General features: G+C 42.3%; 1 protein-coding gene across 2 annotated transcripts; it reads right to left on the bottom strand.

The window, feature by feature from the left end:
• Positions 1-1444: 1444 nt before the first annotated feature.
• ATPsyngamma (ATP synthase, gamma subunit) lies at positions 1445-20718 on the bottom strand. 2 transcript variants are annotated; one of them, XM_076208171.1, is made up of 6 exons: positions 20570-20718; positions 13145-13331; positions 9198-9379; positions 8372-8515; positions 7341-7561; positions 1445-1977 (listed from the first exon to the last, which is right to left on the bottom strand). In XM_076208171.1, the coding sequence occupies exons 1-6, from the start codon at positions 20602-20604 to the stop codon at positions 1877-1879; spliced, it is 870 nt and encodes a 289-aa protein (XP_076064286.1). In that variant the 5' UTR covers positions 20605-20718; the 3' UTR covers positions 1445-1876. The 2 variants fall into 2 exon arrangements, with proteins under 2 accessions (XP_076064286.1, XP_076064287.1); XM_076208172.1 differs by lacking the exon at positions 20570-20718 and adding an exon at positions 16378-16402.
• Between the last annotated feature and the right edge of the window lie 70 nt (positions 20719-20788).

Raw genomic sequence — 20788 nt, 5'->3', positions numbered from 1 at the left:
CCCACACCAGACACCTCAGAAATACAAATCTCTTCCTACGCAGACGACATAACAATCACATGCACACATCGTAACACAGACAAAGCTGCAGAAATAATCCAGCCATACCTTGACACACTCAACACATGGTTCATCACAAACAGACTCAAAATAGCTCCAACCAAATCTACAGCAACACTTCTCACCAACTGGACAAAAGAACACAAATACATACCTCATCTCTACATCAACAACACTAATACCACACACAAACACACCAAAAATTCTTGGTGTAACATACGATACATCCATGTCTTTCAAACAACACATCACAAACATAAAAAACAAATGCACACCCAGACTTAATGCACTTAAGTCAATCACTGGAACAACATTTGGACAAAACAAAGAAACTAATATAACAATATACAAACAATGCATACGCTCAGTGTTGAATTATGCGAGTCCTGCATGGGCTCCTAATCTCAGTGAGACACACCACAACACCCTTCAAATCGTACAAAACAAAGCCCTAAAAACAATTACAGGCTGCACAAATACAACACCTACAGACCATTTACACCATGAAACAAAAGTCCTCAAAGTCAAGGACCACCTCGACATGAGAGGCACACAAACACTTGCCGCAGCCACCACAAACACATCACACCCACTACACTACATAGCAGAACACCCACACACCAAGAAACATTAAAACAACACCCAAAGACCTTTATCTCGCACAGATACTCTTCTCTTCCTCCACAACCACCAAATACCAGCCTCCGGAAACATATTCATAATCATATCACTCACCGCTCCATTAACACACTGCTGCATGCCAGACCCCCTGATATCCACCCTTCTGAATCCTCTCTCCCACAAAAGGACAGAGTCCACTTGGCCAGACTGCGGTGCGGTCACCACCCAGCACTTCTGAGCTACCAGAAGAGGCTGGATGACCGCGTTGTGAACAGCTGCCCAGGATGCAACACTTCAGCCCATACCATACAACACATAATGGAAGACTGCATTATACACAATCATGCATGCAAACAACACAACATACGCTCTATAAAGGATTTGTGGGAAAACCCAGTTTTGGCTATGGCATTCCTTGGGGAGACGGGACTGCTCGGACAGAGTCTAGGGAACGACAACAACAACCATCCCAATATTCTTTCATCAACCCCATCTCCCAACTCCCTTTCCACCCGTCCTCATTTTTCACTATCTAGCCTAGTAACCCCTATCATACTTCTCAAGCACCTCATCTCAAACACATTCAAATTCTTCTCTTCCTCGCATATGTTCCACGTTTCTGCCCCGCTCAGTGCTGTCGGCACAATCACTCCTTCCTACAATCTCCACCTTAGCATCCATTCCCAAATGTCCATTTCTCATTAGATTTTTTAATCCCCCAAGGCATTTACTTGCTTAGTATGGAATAATAAAACTAAGTTACTCCTCTCAATCAATCCTTTATTAGCTTGTATACTCTTGTTTACATAATACAACTGTCCCACTACATCTTGAAACTGGTTCAAGTTCATTGCCAGAAGTTTTGTACAAATAGCTTCTTCATTTGTATATTTGGGGCTGAGACTTCTTCGTAACAATAACCTTCCACCAGATCCAATCCCATTATGCTGATACTTTGCTTCTAAGGCTTGCAGGAGAGGCAGCGACAAGAAGGGTCTATTCACTATGTACAAATCTTGCCTTGAAACTTTCTTGAGCCAGTCAATATTTTGGAATCCCACAATTTGGTGCAGTTACTCCCAATGCCAAATTTGGAATTACGCTGTTAGTTGCTGCAATATGTCTAATAAGCCGGGCAGTGATCTTTGCAGCTTAACCGTAATGATGTTCATTCTCTTTTCTCTCACGAATGCAACTACAAGGCAGCAGCACCTGAGATGATCTCAATAAGTTCACCTGTGATTACGGCCTGGCGGGTGCGGTTGAAGGTCAGGGTCAACTTGTCGATCATCTCCCCTGAAATCAAGATACCAAAATATAGTGATTGATTTGGTTTAACATCAAACTCCCCCTATCAAGAGGCTATGACAGTGCCCCTTATAGGGGACTTAGTACATACATACATACATGTACCAAAGGCTTTTTCCCCCTTACACGGGGGGTAGCCAAAAAGAAAAAGGCATAGAAACCACTCCCACCCATTTCATTTCCCATATATTCCACTCCCCTCCACCCTCCCTCCTATCTTGGCACCTCCTGGTTGACAGGTCATCCTTGCATCCTGTCCTCTGCCCCGTGTCAGAAGCAGTGGTTCATTATATTCCATGCTACTAAGAGGATTTGGAAGCATGGAATATAATGAACCATGTCCTTAGTTCAACTTCACTGGTGGCAGGGCTCGGACTGCCATCCCCTCGACCTTTGCCACAAGTAATGACACCACTTGGCCAGCAAGCTTCCATCAAAAATATAGTAGGGCATTCAGATGATATAATTTAAGAAAAAAATTATATCTACAGTCTGTGGGGTTAAAAGCTGCTCTTTAGCATGCAGCAGATATTTTAGGGCCTATATTTGGTGGACTGGCTGGTGAGGTTATTTAATGTTTGCTGGGGAGAGGGTAGAGTGCCGGAGGACTGGAGGAGTGCCTATATAGTTCCACTTTACAAGGGAAAAGGGGACAAGTGCGAGTGTAGTAGTTTCTGAGGGATTAGCTTGATAAGTGTAGTTGGGAAGGCTTATGGGAGGATCTTGATTGTGAGGATTAGGAGAGGAACAGAGGGAGTAATTGGTGAGGAACAGTGTGGATTTAGGACAGGTAGAGGTTGTGTAGATTAGATTTTTGTGGCAAGACATATGTGAGAAAGCTATAGGAAAAGGCAAGGATGTTTTTTGGGGCCTTTATGGATCTGGAAAAGCCTTATGACAGGGTAAACAGGAAGGCACTGTGGGAGGTTTTGCAGACATACAGGATAGGAGGAAAGCTCCTAGGAGCTGTCAAGAGTTTTTACGAGAGTAGTAGAGCATGTGTCAGGATTAGAAATGGAGAGAGTGAGTGGTTCGAGGTAAAGGTGGGACTTTGTCAGGGATGTGTTATGTCGCCCTGGCTGTTCAACTTAAACATGGATGAGGTGGTGCGAGAGGTAAAAGCAAGGGTGGTGGGTCAGGGATTGGAGATGTTTAAAGAAAATGGAGGAAAGTGGGAGGTGAGTCAGCTGTTGTTTGCGGATGACACTGCACTTGTAGCAGGATCAGACAAGGGAGTGAGGAAGTTGGTGACCGAGTTTGGGAGTGTGTGTGAAAGAAAAAAGTTGAAGATAAATGTCAGTAAAAGTAAGGTGATGAGATGTACAAGGGGTGAAAGTGGCAGCAGACTGGAAGTGAGCATTAAGGTATAGCGACTGGAGGAAGTGGATAGTTTTAGATACTTGGGTGCAAATGTGGCAGGAAAGGGTGGAGTGGAGGTGGAGGTAGAATGTAGATTGAGAGAAGCAAGTAAATGCCTTGGTGGATTAAAAAGTGTAATGAGGAAAAGACATTTGGGAATGGAGGCTACGAGGAGACTGTATGAAGGAGTGATTGTGCCAACAGCACTGTATGGGGCAGAGACAAGGAACATAAGAGAGGAAGAGAGAAGGAGTTTGAATGTGTTTGAGATGAGGTGTCTGAGAATTATGATGGCAGTTACTAGGCTAGATAGAGTGAGAAATGAGGAGGTGAGGAGGAGAACAAGGGTGTTGAGGGAGTTGGGAGATAGGGTTGATGAAAGAGTATTAGGATGGTTTGGACACATGGAAAGAATGAGTGAAGAAAGACTAGTAAAAGAGGTGTGGAAGGTGGATGTGGAGAGTGTGTACATGAGGGGGTGTCCTATGATGAGATGGATGGGTGGGGTGAAGGGGGCTTTGGGGGAAGAGGGGAATGTCTGTTGAGGAGGGATGGGACAGGGGTGAATGGAGAATGGTTGTATATGGATGATGTTGTGATGTGTGAGGTGGGGTGGGTGGGGGTATGGGGGGTGAGGTAGTGTGTGAGAAAAATTTGACGCAGCCCGAAGGGATTTCTCCCCGTCTTCTCCTTTTCTGCATGGGGGGACGGAGAGGGGGTGTCGCCGATTTAATGAAGTGGCCTTGCTGTGGATGTACTGTGTCTTGCAACACTGCCTCTGACCCAGGGCAGTGGACAAGGTGCAGGGATGACCCATCATCCAGGAGGTGCCAAGATAGGAGGGAGGGTGGAGGGGAGAGGAGTGTATTTAGGGATGGAATGGGTGGGAATGGTTTTTATGCCATTTTCTTTTTGGTTACCTCCCTTAGGGGGAAAAAGCCTTGGTATATGTATGTATATTGGGTGCCTTTACAAATCAGAGCCACACATAATTTTGTCTGTGACAGTGGAAATCTCCATTCAGAGAGAAAAAATGCTCCTTTATTATACTGCTGCTGTCCCTCTGTTATGCTGCTTCCCAACTCTTAATACTGTTCTGTACCACATCTTAGAATATTCTTTTCCTTTTTTGCCAAACCCTCTGGCATGGAAGAAAGAATAATACCATTGAGTGTTCCTACTTGAGTCAGGCAACAAAAAAGGGACAGGGATGGGACTAGGCATCCTACTCTCTGTAGCCCCAATGGGGTCATTCCTAAAAAAGCAAAGGCATAAGATAGTTTGGGAGGAATTTTCCAACTAGAACCCTAAGGTTTGGGTCTTTTAATGTGCATAGACGTGATACAGATGAGAGTAAGAGGGAAAGATAGAAGTATGTTTGTGAAAAGAAAGATGTGTAGGTATCGAGTGAAACCAAGTTGAAAGGGAGGGGCAAGTTTGAGTTTGGGAGTGTAGTTGGGAGGTTCTCAGGAGTGAAGAGAGGACAATGGAGAGAAGGGGTGGCTATACTAGTAAGTGATGAGATTGGTAAATGTGTGGTGGAGTGGAAAGAGGTTTCTTCAAGGTTAATGTGGATGAAGGTGAAACTGGGAAGGAAGATGTGGGTTTTTGTAAGTGCATATGGGCCTGGTTGAGAAGAGTGTAGAGGAAAGGGAGGATTTTTGGATAGATTAAACAAGTGCATAGAAGGTTTGGAGAGAAATGTCAATGTAGTGATATTGGGATATCTCAATGTCAGGCCAGATGAACCATTAAATGGGGTGGTTTGGAAGTGTGGAGTTGTAGGAATAAATCATAGTGAGATAATGGTGCAGATGCACCTAGAGAGTTGATGATAGCAAATACAGTGTTTCGGAAGAAAGTCAAACATAAGTACACATGGGAGAGGGTGGTGGATGGAAGAGTGGTAGATAGGGATTTAATGGACTATGTAGTGGTAACCAGGAGAAGAATAGGTAGAGTTTTGGATGAGTGAAGAAAGATTAGTAAAAGAGGTGTGGAAGGCAGGGGTGGAAGGAGTGAACATGAAGGGGCAACCATGGATGAGATGGATGAATGGGGGGTAAGAGAAAGAGAGGAATGTCTGTCGAGGATGGGAGAACACAGAAGAGTGGGGTGAGTGGAGAATGGTTGTGTATGGATGATGTTGGGATGCATGGAAGGTAGTGGGTGGGAGATGGGATGGGGGTGGGGGGAATATGCGTGAATGATATTTTGATGTAGCCCAAAGGTATTTCTCCCCTTCTCTTTTTCTGCATGAGGGGACAGTGAGGGGGGTTCGCCAATTAAATGAAGCAGCCCTGCTGTGGATGTGCTGTGTCTTGCTATGTTGCTTCTGACCCAGGGCAGTGGGTGAGATGCAGGGATGACCAATCATCCAGGAGGAGCTGAGAAAAGAGGGAGTGATGGGTGGAGAATAGGAGTGGAGTATGTAGGGATGAAATGGGTGGGAGTGGATTTATGACTGACTTTGGCTACCTCCCTTGTAAGGGGGGAATGCTGCTGGTATATGTAAAAATGAAGAGGGTTAGGTATGGCAAAATGGATGGGGGGGGGGCTAAATGGGAGATGGGAGAGAGTAGAGCAAAGGGAGGTAGGACAGTGGGAGAGAGTAGAGCAAAGGGAGGTAGGACAGTGGGAGAGAGTAGAGCAAAGGGAGGTAGGACAGTGGGAGAGAGTAGAGCAAAGGGAGGTAGGACAGTGGGAGAGAGTAGAGCAAAGGGAGGTAGGACAGTGGGAGAGAGTAGAGCAAAGGGAGGTAGGACAGTGGGGGAGAGTAGAGCAAAGGGAGGTAGGACAGTGGGAGAGAGTAGAGCAAAGGGAGGTAGGACAGTGGGAGAGAGTAGAGCAAAGGGAGAAGGTAGGACAGTGGAAGAGGATGGACAGTAATGTCTTGAAATAAGATTCGTGACAGGTACAGGATACCTGGGGGAAATTAAAAGATTTCCCAGGGACTCATAATAAGATTCATGACAGGTACAGGATACCTGGGGAAATTAAAAGATTTCCCAGGAAAAGGTAAAAGGAAAGAAACAAGAGAGGGAGGAAGAAAATGTTTGTAACCTTATTTGTGAATCTGTGGCCACTCCCTTCCAAGGATAAGCCCTAGGTTAAGAACCAGTGCTTCACAGAATCCAACACTGAATATTTAATCCCTTTTGGTGTATAATCACATGCAGGATAAGTACATACATATACCAAAGTCTTTTTCCCCCTTACAAGGGAGGTAGCAAAAAAACAAAGGCACAAAAACCATTCCCACCCATTCCATCCCTAATACACTCCACTCCCCTCCACCCTCTACCCTCCCTCTTATCTTGGCACCTCCTGGATGACAGGTCATCCCTGCACCTTGTCCACTGCCCTGGGTCAGAGGCAATGACTTGAGACACAGCACATCCACAGCAAGGCCGCTTCATTAATTCGTCGACCCCCCCTCTCCGTCCCCTCATGCAGAAAAGGAGTAGACGGGGAGAAATCCCTTCGGGCTGCATCAAATTTTTCTCATATATGCTACCTCACCCCCCATTCCTCATGCATCACATCGTCATCCATATACAACCATTTTCCATTCACTCCTGTCTTTTGTCATCTCCCGTCCTTCCTCAACAGACATTCCCCTCTTCCCCAAAGCCCCTTTCACCCATCCATCCATCTCATCCTAGGACACCCCCCTCATGTTCACTCCCTCCACATCTGCCTTCCATACCTCTTTTACTAGTATTTCTTCACTCATTCTTTCCATGTGTTCAAATCCTCCCAATACTCTTTCATCAACCCTATCTCCCAACTCCCTTACCACCCCCATTCTCCTCCTCACCTCCTCATTTCTCACTCTATCCAGCCTAGTAACCCCCATCATACTTCTCAGACACCTCATCTCAAACAATTGAAACTCCTCCTCTCTTCAAAGTAGGTCATCATAAAAACTAAGTCAAATCTATAAACTGAGGAATTTTTCAAGCACATTAGGATTCAGGATTTGACCTTACCAGCATTCTTTGATGCATTGTCCATAGAAGTCATTCTGGATGATTGTTCAGAACAAGCCCCTTCCCTGATGGCATAGAAGAGAAGGGAAGCCATTGTGTACTCCATGTAACTCTGTAGTACATCAGCATCAAGAGAATCGTACAAAGAAATCTTCTCGGCCTCTCCAATAGCATCCACATTGAAGATGGGCAACTCTGATGTGTTGTATGACACAACAGACCTGAAAAATGTCAAATCATGAAATTTTCTCCACTTTGCTTGAACCACCAAGAATACTTTAATTTGTATATTGATCAGACAGTGGGCAGAAGAAAGGGATGATCCTTCATCTACGAGGAGCTAACACAAGTGTGGTGGATGGGTGTGGAGTGTGGGAGTGTGGTGTGAGTTGGTGGGAGTGGGTGCATGCCTCAACTTTGCTATCTTCCTTATTAGGGGAAAGAATCCCTTGGTATATGGATAGATAACAAAAAGTATGTACAGAATTGTTCTACCCTTTCATTCAGATACAACCTAGGTGTCATGCTTAACAAATTGTATCTAGTGTTACACCATTCCTCACATTCAATACAGCTCAACATATAGATGGTGGGGAACAGAGGGGACGAGGAGGGGACAAGGAGGGGAGAGGAAGGGAGAAGTAGAAAATGGAGGGGAGAGGAAAAGCGATGGGGAAGAGGGGAAGAGAAGAGGGATGGGGGAGGTGAGGAGGGAAGGAGGTAGTGGAAAGGGAGAGAGAAAAGGGAAGAGATGGGGAAGAGGGAAGTGGGGAGAGGGAAGTGGGGAGAGAGATGGAGGAAGAGGACAGGGGGAGGAGGAAGAGGGAGGGGAGAGGGGAGGGGGAATAGGGAGAGGTGAGGGAGGTGGAAGAGGAGGGAAGAGAAGGAGGGATGGGAGAGGTGTGGAGGAAGAGGTGTAGAAGAAGAGGGAAAAATAGAGGGAGAGGAGAGGGAGAAAAAGGAGAGGAGGGGTGGGGATGAAGGGAAGGAGTAAGAAAGTGTAGGGGAAGAAGAATGAGATAGCCTCTTACTTGAATCTGTTGAAAACAATCTTTCCAGATCCAAATTCGTAGCCTGAATTAAGAATCTCAGTGGCAATTTTGGATGCATCACCAAAAGTTGCAGGTTTACGTCCAACTTCCGTTATCTGCATGATTATGTTATCCGCAAATCCTCTGAAAAGAAAAAAGAATAAATTAATATACCAAGACATTTGCAAACAAGACCAAAAATTTTAATTCCATGAATTGTATGCAGTCATTTAGCTAATTTTTAGCTTGTGAATTGATACCAATCCCTTTCTCAGTTGTTGTTCCCTAGACTGTCTTACTTAGTAGTCCCATCCTCCTACAGAATGCCACAGCTGAAGCAAGACTTCCCCACAAATCCCTTATAGTGTATACTGTGTTGTTGGTGTGCATGATTGTGTACAATGCAGTCTTCCATGATGTGTTTTACAGTATAGGGTGAAATGTCACATCCTGGACAGATATCTGAAATTTGTTCCTGATGTGGTAGTGTCTGTGTTGTAAGGAACCCCCCCCCCCACACACACACACACGCACTCACACCTAGAGTTGGGGGCCAAACCACCAAGAAGCCTTGGGAACAGCTTTGGTTACCCAGTCAAGTATTCCCTTTTTCAGATGCCCTATTCTATTGTGCTCCAAGATAAAGTATGAGAAATAGGGGGTTTCCATATCAACTCTCACTGAATTAAATGATTTGGCACTAACCATAGCAAAATCTATCATTTACATCATTATGGTGAAAATCTTCATAATCCTGGTGTTTACATACAAAATACTGGTATAGTCATTCCTAGCTTTTTATTACAAACTAATGACTCAAACACACCTCTGCAGCATTGCCCTTGACTTGTCTCCTACACATACAATTGCAGCATTGGAGGCATCATCAGTCAACTGTGCCTTGATTGACTTGCACACTGAACTGTGTATAGCTCCACAGAGGCCACGGTCGCTTGTCATGGCAACAATGAGTTTGTTGGGTTTGCTCTCCAGGGGTGCAACTTCTGCCTGTAATTGATAAACATTCTTGTTAGGGGAATTTACTTTGCTAATGCCCATACTCCTGAGGTCAATTCAGATTTTACATTGACCAGTGACAGGGAAAAGAAGCTTGACTGAAAGAGATCAGGTTTTGACCTTTTGCAAGACAATGTATAGTTTAGTCCTGAGGTATTTCAAACAGCTAAAATAAAATTTACATGTGACCACTAAACAGTATTGAAAGTGAAAATTATTAGTAGAAAACCTAGTGGGACCAGTGACCTCCATCTAATAGCGAGCCTGCAAGATGGATGTTAGAGAATCATCTCCCTATCAACACCCTGGATATGCAACCCCAGGGTACTGGGATTTGATCTCTGGGAAACTTCCAAGATCTTTATCAACTTCAACTGCATTTTTCCACCTTTTCATACAAGGAGAGCTAATAACTGCTAAGTTTTCATCTCTTTCTCCTCCTGCTACTATAAGCCAGTGAAAATGAAACAGTCATACACTTACAACAGTCCTGTTTCTTCTCAGGGGTTTACAGAAGGGACCCAACAGCCACTCACTGTGGAACTCTTGGTTTACAGTCAGTTTATGTCTTTTAATGTGTGTGGATGTGGTACAGATGAGAGTAAAGGGGAAGAGATAGGCAGTATGTTTGTGAAAAGAAAGATGGAAATGTTGGTATTGAGTGAAACCAAGTTGAAAGGGAGGGGCGAGTGTGAATTTGGGAGTGTAGTTGGGAGGTTCTCAGGAGTGAAGAGAGCACAAGGGCTATACTAGTAAGTGAAGAGATAGGTAACTGTGAATTTACCGGATAAAGAATTACCGTATAAGGAGGACTCTCTGTATACTGGAAAGGAGCAATGCTTGTTGGGTCCCATCTTCTATTCTCTAATTTTCTTCCATATCTAGACTTATATTCATGTACTGTTCCAATTTAACCTATATATTTGATTTCCAATTATCATATTTAGATTTGAATTCATTATTGTTTGAGCTTGGGCGATATCACCTTCTAAGCTATTCCACATATACATCTATATGGAAAACTATTTCTTCACATCTTTCAAAGTTGGTAGACCCAGTACTTTTAGTCTTTCCTCTGGGAACAACTTTGGTTGTTGCCTTTTGTATTATCTCAATCTTGCTTATATCCTTCACTCTGTGTAGGGACCATACTACTGACATGTATTCCAGTCTTGGATGTCTCAGGGTTTCAACAAGTTTTTTCATAATCTCTTCATCCATATGATGGAACGCCACTTAAATCTTCTGCAGTAGTCCATACGTTTCTCCCACAATCCTGCTGATATGTCTGTCAGAGTAAAGGTTGTCTTTTATCAACACTCCCAAGTCTTTCTACTCTTTTGCTTTTGTAATGGGTTCACTTCCTAAGGAATAGTTTAAGGATGGCCTTTTGATGTTACTGCCAATTTCCAGTACATACATACACATACCAAAGGCTTTTTTCCCCTACAAGGGGGGTAGCCTATACATATACCAAAGGCTTTTTTTTTTCCTCCTTACAAGGGAGGCAGCACAAAGCCAAAGGCATAGAAACCACTCCCACCCTTTCCATCCCCTACATACTCCCCTCTACCCTCTTCCCTCCCTCTTATCTTGGCACCTCCTGGATGACAGGTCATCCCTGCATCTTGTCCAATGCCCTGGGTCAGAAGCAGTGTCATAAGACAAAGCACATCCACAGCAAGGTCACTTCATTAATTTGTCGACCCCCCCTCTCCATCCCCTCATGCAGAAAAGACGACGGGGAGAAATTCCTTCAGGCTGCGTCAATCTATTTCTCATACATACTCTCTCACCCCCATGCATGCATTATCCACACACAACCCTTTTCCATTCACCTCTGTCTTCTCCCGTCCTTCCACAATATAATACTCTGCCCACCTTCCTCTCACTGCCTTCTCTTCCATTATCATCTCTCCATCTGCACCTTTTACCTTTTCTTCTCTACTTGATTTACCTCCTCTTCCTCTTTTAATTTCTTTTCAAAACATTTTTTTATTACTTTCAAAATTTTGTCATATTCTTACCCCATTTCACATCTGCTCTCCTCTTAGCCTCCTTGGTATTGAGCTTTATTTCCCATTCTTGGCTTCATGTAAAAATATCCAATTTTTTTTTTTTTGCAATATTCTACCATAATCCTCATTTTTCATTCTCATGGTTTTTGCATCATCTTATAGCTTGTTCTTCCTTCCATCATGTCATTAACATAGACAAGAAACACTGTTAGTTCAAACATTGAACCTTTTGGAACTCAACTTGTTACTGCTCTCCAGCTTAACATCTATCATGTCTTTCCTTCAAAAAATCTTTAATAAATTCTAGTAGTTTACCTCTCAGTGTTCCAACATGCTCCAATTTCCACATTAAGTCAACTGCGAGGTACTTTATCAAATGCCTTCTCTAAGTCAAGGTACACACAGTCCATCCAGCCCTCTCTCTTGCAGCACATCAATCACTCTCAAGTAAAAGCTTAAGAGGTCTGAGACACAAACTTTCAGATCTGAAGCCAAATTGACTGTCAGAATATTCATCTTTTCAAGATATTTGGTTCATCAATCTTTCACAACCCTTTCACATAATTTCACTATTGTGCTGGTTAGTGATACTGGCCTATAATTTAGTGGAGTTTCCTCATTTCCACCTTTGTAAATTGGAACCAAGTTTGCCCTTTTTCAATCAAGTGGCCCTATGCCTTCTTCCAATGAACATGTAACAAGACTGTGGATCTCGTCCAATAGTTATTCCCTACATTCTTTAAGTATCCAGTATGATGTCCAGTCAGGTCCTGGAGCTTTTGTCACATCCAATGTTCCCAGGAGATTGAGCACTTCCCTTACTTCTTTACTTATATCTGCTAAACCTGATATTTTGCTCCCCTTGCTTTTCTCAAAAAAGTTGCACTCTTTTGTGAAGACTGATTGGAAACCTTCATTCATTATTTCTGCCTGAGCTAAGACCTCTTCAAAGATCTCACCATCTACCATTAACTTTGCGTTTTCCCTGTGTATCAATTTACCATTTATGAATCTGTAAAACTGTTTAGGTTCATCTTTGCCTTTCTCTACTACACCTTTTTTAAAATTGCTTTCTTCCTCCCTGGGAATTCTGATATAATTATTCCCTGCTTGTTTGTGAGTGGGTGTGGGATGGGGGGATGAGGGAGTATGTGTGAATGATATTTTGACGCAGCTCAAAGGGATTTCTCCCCGTCTTCTCTTTCTCTACATGAGAAGTCAGAGTGGGGAGGGGGGGTTGCCAATTAAATGAAGCAGCCTTGTTGTGGATGTGATGTGTCTTGCTACATTGGTTCTGATCCAGGGCAGTGGGCAAGATGCAAGGATGACCCCTCATCCAGGAGCCAAGATAAGAGGGAGGGAGAGGGGTGAATGGGAGTGGAGTATGTGGGGATGGAATGGGTGGAAGTGGGTTTTATGCCTTGTTTTTGGTTACCTCCCTTGTAAGGGGTAAGAACATTGGTATATGTATGTACATCTCTTCTCCAGGTGGTGTACCTTTTCTTCCCCAACTGTATATCAAAAATTTTTGAGGAGTTTAGTCTCTACTAGACACAATATATCAGGCTCATTTATCCTAAGTCATCATTTATCCCCAATCTAGCCAATAGTAAACCATCACGTTTTGAAAATGAGTAGCCTCCCTGTCCACCTTGCAGGCCCACGACATGCAGGTACCCAGTATTGGTCCCTTTGTGTGTACATGCATGCACACACGTCTAAACATACATCATCTCACCTTCTCATACAATGCACTTGCTCCCATTCCATATGGCCTGGCGGGTTTCAGTTCTCTCTCAGCCTTTGCATATTTGGCTGCTGACACCATCTTCATGGATTGTGTGATCTTTTGGATGTTCTTCACAGACTTAAGGCGGAGGGAAATGGCCTTCAAGGTGGCCATCCCTCGCACCTGCTGCTGCCCACTGCAATATAAAAAAAATACATGAGCCACAGACAAAAGACAAAACTTATGGATGCTTAGAAGAATTAGAACTAGAATTAGGAGAAAAAAAAATGGAAGAGGTTGAGGATGAGTAAAGGGATGATCATAAGGAGGAGGAGGAATTGGGGGGAGGGGAGAATCTTTCGTTCATTTCAAATGATCACAAACAATATATCAAACAACAACAACACCAAGAACAGTCCATGTTACTGCACAAATAATATAACATACATGCTCCCATTTTCTACTATGGGTATGTGTACATTTCAAAGAAAATGTGCAGAGTAACTTACAGCAATGGTTCATCTACAACAAGGATTATTTACCTCAAGAACAGAACACATTTTCATTTCTAGCTCCCTTTTAACTTATATTAATACCTAGCCATATGCCATTAAATGGTTCCAAGTGAATCAGGGTACAAAATAATGGAAAAATTCCAGAATCACTCAAACATGGATATGTAACTCCTCATATTTACTCCTTCCACCTCTGCCTTCCACACCTCTTTTACTAATCTTTCTTCACTCATTTTTCATGTGCCCAAAACATCCTAATTCACTTTCATCAACCCTATCTCCCAACTCCCTTTCCACCCATTCTCCTCACCTCCTCATTTCTCACTCTATCTAGCCTAGTAACCCCTATCATACTTCTCAGACATTTCATCTCAAACGCATTCAAACTCCTTCTCTCTTATGTTCCATGTTCCTGCCCCGTACAATGCTGTTGGCACAATCACTCATTCATATAACCTCCTCTTAGCATCCATTCCCAAATGTATTTCTCATTACACTTTATCCACCAAGGCATTTACTCGCTTCTCTCAATCTTCCTTCTTTCACACACCTTCTCAAACTCTGTCACTAACTTCCTCAATCCCTCCTCTGATCCTGCTACAAGCGCAGTGTCATCAGCAAACAACAACTGGCTTATTTCCCACTTTTCTCCATTTTCTTTAACCATCTCCAATCCCTGACCCACCACCCTTGCATTCACCTCTCGCACCACCCCATCCATGTATAGATTGAACAGCCAGGGCAACATAACACATCCCTGATGAAGTCCCGCCTTTACCTCGAACCATTCACACTCTCCATTTCTAATCCTAACACAAGCTCTACTACTCTCATAAAAACTCTCAACTGCTCTTAACAGCTTTCCTCCTATCCCATATAGCTGCAATACCTCCCACAGTGCCTTCCTGTCTACCCTGCCATACACCTTTTCCAAATCCATAAAAGCCCAAATAACATCCTTACCTTTTCCTATAGCTTTCTCACATATGTCTTACCACAAAAATCTAATCTACACATCCCCTACCTGTCCTAAAACCACTGTTACTCACCAATTACTCCCTCTGTTCCTCTCCTAATCCTCTCAATCAAGAACCTCCTATAAGCCTTCCCAACAACACTCAACAAGTTTATCCCTCTGAAACTACTACACTCACACTTGTCCCCCTTTCCCTTGTAAAGTGGAATCATACAGGCACTCCTCCAGTCCTCTGGCACTCTACCCTCTCTTAAACAAACATTAAATAACATCACCAGCCAGTCCACCATAACTCTACCTCCTTTCTTCAGACATTCTGCATGGCATCCATCCAACCTAGGGGCCTTACCTGCTCTCACCATCTGTTAACCACTTCACTCCGGGACTTAAATCTCGCGGGCAGCAGCCAATGCCAGCCGTACGACGTGTCGTAACAATACTCGCATCATAAAATATAGTCACGGCTTATATCGATCGTTCTCTCTTTCACCCGTGAATTTTGAAAACCACAGAGAATGGGATTAAGAGCAGATTAGGGAGAATGTAAAAACACAGGGGCGACTACAATAAATATAATCAAGACGCCGATATGGCAGCGTCGCGAATCCACTTGCTCCTCATGACGCCTACGTGTGCGGCACCGTATGGAAGGGGTTAACAGCTGCTTTCACTTCATCTTTCCCTATTTTTCCTCCATTTTCTTCACTCATCACTCATTTTCTTAGTGCTTCCCACTGCAACTACCTTTCCCTCCCTATCCTCCTTCACATTTAGCAATTCGCTAAAATACTCTGCCTACCTTCCTATAACTACCTTCTCTTCCATTTGTACCTTTTACCTTTCTTCTCTACTTGATTCGCCTCCCCCTTCCTCTTTTAACTTCCTTCCAAAACATCTTTTTATTACTTTCAAAATTTTCTGTCATACTCTTACCCCATTTCACATCTGCTCTCCTCTTTGCTTCCTTTATCTTATGCTTAACTTCCCTTCTCTTTACTTTGTACCTCTCATACAATTCCCTCGTCCTAATGTGTAGCTAATCTATGAAAACCTGTTTTTTCTTTTCTACACCCTTCTTTGCTTTCTCATCCCACCACTCACTACCCTTCCTTCTATTTCCTCCTGCCCTCCTTGTTCCACACATCATCTTTGCACACCTTATGACTCCCTCCTTGAACCTTCCCCATTCCTCCTCCAATCCTAGTTCTACTCTATCCTTCACTCCGTCCCACTCCTCTCTCAGCTTCTTCATATACTTCCTCTCCTTTTCTTTTTCATTTAAGCAGTTTACTCTAAGTACCTCCCTAACTTCTGCCCTTTTCCTCTTTCTACTTATTCTCCACTCTCAATTTACCTTCCACTAGAAAATGATCTGATATTCCCCCTCTCTCTCCCCTTAGGACATGTACATCCTTAACTCTTCCTACCATACTCCTGGTCACCACTATATAGTCCATTAACATTATCTGCCACCCTTCCATCCACCACCCTCTCCCATGTGTACTTATGTTTGACTGTCTTCATAGACACTGTATTTGCTATCATCAACTCTCAAGACACATCCCCACCATCAATTCTCCACTACAATCTTTACCTGGAACTCCATACTTCCCAATCACTCCGTCTATTGGTTCGTTTCCTACCCTAGCATTAAGGTCTCCCAATACAATATATTGACATTTCTCACTAATCCCTCTATGCAAAATATATAAAATGCGAGCGGGCAAGACAAAACTTAAAAAATTCCATACCTTCTCCCACCCTTTCCTCCCTATCATCTTGCTCCTAATGGATGATTAGTCATCCCTGCAAGACAAGACGCAGCACATCCATAGCAAGGCCACTTTGTTTAATCGGCAACCCCCCTCTACCTCCTGATACAGAAAAAGAGAAGACAGGGAGAAATCTCATTGGGCTATATCAAAATATACATAACCATTCCCTACACTATCCTTGCATTATAGTATCTATACATGGCCATTCTCTACTCGCCCCTATCTCCTGCCTTCTTTTCTTGCTCAAAAGACTTTACCCTCTTGTTCAACACCCTTTTCACCCTATCTATCCCTCTCATCCTCAGTCATCCTTTCAAGTTCACTCCCTCCACCCATGCCTCTTTTACTAATGTTTCTTCAGTCAATTTTGATACTCATTCATCAGCCCTATCCGCCATCCCCTTTTCCACTCTAGCTCCCCACTTCACTTCCTCATTTCTCACTCTATTCAACCTTGTAACCACTACCATACTTAATAGACATTTCATCTCAAAATACATTTAAATTTTTCCTTTCTGCCTTGTAGATTCTACATCTCTGCCCCATACAGTGCTGTTGGCATAATCACCCCATCATGTAGTCTCCTCTTTGCATCCATTCCCAAATGCATATTTCTCATGACACTTTTAATCCTCCAAGGCATTTACTTGCTTCTCTTAGTCTACAATTTACCTCCATCTCCACTCCTCCCTTTCCTGCCATGTGCAACTCCAAATACCTAAACCTATCCACTTTCTCTAGCCTCTCCTACTTACTTCCGACTCTCTGCCATCCTCTCCCCTTGTACATCTCATCACCTTACTTTTACCCATACGCTCGACCCTCCATTTGATGGACAAATGCATGCAAGGACCTGTCCATTCCTGCCAAATGTAAACAGAATGGACTGGATTGGTATCAATTGACAAATTACTGTTTTTGGCAATTTTATACAGTATACATTTATTGGTTTGGCTTACTGTGCCTGAAAATATGGTAATATTGTAATACTGATTATTTTTAACATACACACAACAGGAAAATATGAAATAAATTAAGAGAAAAAAAAAATTCTTTGGTGGCATGGTGCAGATACGGGTTGATGTATCACTGTAAAATATTGTGCAACAGCAGATGACTGACTTGATTTGGACAGCTGTATGCAGCAATGGACGATTGGACCATCATGCAGCTTTATAACACAGGATTTTTTTGTCCACTAAAGGATATGTTGTATTGGGGTTTGTTAAATGGAGGGTCAAGTGTATTTACCTTCAACTTCCTATCACACTCCCTCCCAAACTCTGTCACTAACTCCCATAATCCGTACTTTGACCCTACCATAAGCGCAGTGTCATCGGCAAATGATAGACTCCCCTCCTACTTTTCTCCATTTTCTTTAACCATCTCCAGTATCCAGCTCATTACCCCTGCATTTACCTTCTGCATCACCCCATCCATGTACACATTGAATAGCCATGGTGACATGATACATCAAATTTGCAGTCCCATCATCTGGAATTAAACACTTCAAAATAGTGGTGTTATTTTGGTTCTTTTTCCATTCCCATGCAAACACATTTCTATCTACCTCTTTACCTCTCTCCTCTTATGAAATAGTTGTTAGATTAGGCTACATTATTAGGTGCTGTTGGACGATGTAAGTTGTGTGTTAACCCCTTCCATATAAGTCAAATTCTTGCATGCAACATCAGATACCTGATGTACAATGATGTGGCAATGCATCACAATATTTGAGTTATAAAATATAAAGTCACTTGATTTACTCATTCTCTGTCACTCTGAATAATAATAATAAACTGTGATCAAGCAAGTTCACAGAATTTGGGGATAACTTGGCTACAACTACAATATAATTGGGACACTAATGCCAGAATCCTCATACACCCACTTGCACTTTACGATGCCTCCATACGCATAATTCATTTTTTACTTTCTGCCTTTGACCACTAGGGTTACATTACGTTCAGTTTTGTCAAAGCAAGCTGTGACTGCCACAAGCCTACTCCAACCTTGACCTGGCACTCCCTACTGCATGGGGTCTGTGGTACAACCAACACTTTATTTTACTTTACCGATGGCAAATTTTCTCTAAGGAATTAGCAAGGGTTGGCTTTCATGGCTTTGTTTTAGTAGACTTTCTTCTACAATCCATTTTTAAAGGCCACGAATACATGTGTTTTTTATAATAAGTTTTAATGAACCATGGATGGGCCGAGGAAAGACACCCTCAGGGCTGAGCTGGTCAATTCATGGACAGAGTTGGTCAAGTTGGTTGGCTGAGTTGACCCTAAATCCATTAGTTAGGTCAGCTTAAAAGCTATTGGACAGTCACAATGCAACTTCCATGTTAGCCCTTTAAATACGTTGATGCCTACGTAGGCATCATGAAGTGCGAGTGGGTATATGATGATGCCTACATCGGCATATTGATTATATTTTGTAGTTGCAGCTGAGTGACCCTCATATTCTTAAACTGGCCTGATATTTTCTGTGGTTATTAATACTCAAGAGTGAAAGAACAAGCAATACACCGGTAACTTTATATTTCATAGCACAAGTATTTTGATGCATTATTGTACATCAGGCATCTGATACTACCCACAAGGGGTCTCACTAAACGCCGACCAAAGTCGACCAACGCCGACTAAAGCCGACCAAAACCACACAATGATGGTTTTTTATGAAATGCATAATTCATATATAAAAAAAATAGCATATGGTTGCATTATTTGACCTATTTTCTTTAAAATGTGTGATTTCCATGTAAAATCATCAAAGAGAAGTTACGTTTTTATCCTCTGCAAAATTACCAACCGGCAACCAACGCCGACCAAACCCAAACAATGACGGCTTTTGCTCAAAAGACAAAAACGTAACTTCTCTTTGATGATTTTACTTGGAAGTCACACATTTTAAAGAAAATAGGTCCAATAATGCAACCATATGCCATTTTTTATATATAAATTATGCAATTGGGCAAAAACCGTCATTGTGTGGTTTTGGTCGGCTTTGGTAGACGTTGGTCGGCGGTTGGTAATTTTGCAGAGGATAAAAACGTAACTTTTCTTTGATGATTTTACATGGAAATCACACAATTTAAAGAAAATAGGTCAAATAATGCAACCATATGCTAATATCTATTTAAAATTATATATTTGAGCAAAAGCCGTCATTGTTTGGGTTTGGTCGGCAATGGTTGCCGGTTGGTAATTTTGCAGAGGATAAAAACGTAACTTCTCTTTGATGATTTTACATGGAAATCACACATTTTAAAGAAAATAGGTCAAATAATGCAACCATATGCTATTTTTTTATATATAAATTATGCATTTGATAAAAAACCGTCATTGTGTTGTTTTGGTCGGCGTTGGTCGACTTTGGTCGGCGTTTAGTGAGACCGCCCACAAGAATTTGACTCGTAATGAAGTTAAATATCTGTGTTTGTGTAATTCTACAAATTTACCATAAACAAAAGCCAGCCATACGGTCATTTCGAAACAACACTTTGCTGTCCATCTTGAAAAAACATCCAAGTTCCAATCACTGGGCCCACAATACCAAAAAACTCATTAATATGACTTAAGTGACAGTGACTAGCTTGTGTACACTTTCACTTAACCTTAATTATTAAGTTAATAATAGTAACTTATCAAATCACTTCAAAATAATCTGCTTTCCCGGCTACCATTATTATGTAATGACCTTTCGCATTTCCAATCTATACCAGCAATGAACCATTAACAGCTTGAATGCTGACAAAATCCATGTTGGCCAACGAAATTAAAGTAAAATACTATACTACAAATTGATAATGTTACTGTACTAAATAAAAAACATTGATGTTTACGTTGTACCCTTGTCTCAACCATGAAGGTTAACACAATAAATCAACATCACTGAACTACTTTCGTATGTCAGCTTCATTCTTAAAATTTGCGAGTCTATGATGACATTATTTTACCATTCATTTAGCCAATTTGTTGGACATACTACATATTAATCACTTATACACTTCCATTCAATCAGCTGATCGTAGCCGGTCCCGTAGCCATTTTACCAACTCTTCTTTTAAAATTCACTTCAACCATTGTTCACCCTACACATTAATGACTATATCAATATAAGTTGCATACTGTATATTATCAAACTATTATATTAATCTCACTTGAAGGGGACGAGTACAGTTGCCCGGTTAAACATTTTTGCTACCCTCCCAGCCGTCGCTAGTAATCCCAAGACCCTGGTCGCTGTGGTCCCATAATGCTTTGCAACGTGATCAAATGAAGGTCGCAATAATGGTATTTATATAGAATTCTCAGGGCAAAGATATATATGCAGAAATGGTGGCACGACACTATAGAATAAATAGGTCATTATTATGAAA

The sequence above is a fragment of the Oratosquilla oratoria genome, chromosome 24, assembly GCF_046742065.1.
Source record: "Oratosquilla oratoria isolate Oo_2021 chromosome 24, ASM4674206v1, whole genome shotgun sequence".
Classification (NCBI taxonomy): Eukaryota; Metazoa; Arthropoda; class Malacostraca; order Stomatopoda; family Squillidae; genus Oratosquilla; species Oratosquilla oratoria.
Note: the sequence above shows the minus strand (reverse complement) of the source record. Positions and strands in the feature narration are given on the sequence as shown.

Excerpts from the sequence above, each read along its gene's own strand:
- ATPsyngamma (XM_076208171.1), bottom strand. The coding sequence starts at position 20,604 with ATGTTTAACCGGGCAACTGTACTCGTCCCCTTCAA. Across the intron at positions 9,380-13,144 it reads CAAGTGCATTGTATGAGAAG|GCAGAAGTTGCACCCCTGGA; the intron begins GTGAGATGATGT and ends TATCAATTACAG. Across the intron at positions 8,516-9,197 it reads TCAAGGGCAATGCTGCAGAG|AGGATTTGCGGATAACATAA; the intron begins GTGTGTTTGAGT and ends TTTTCTTTTCAG.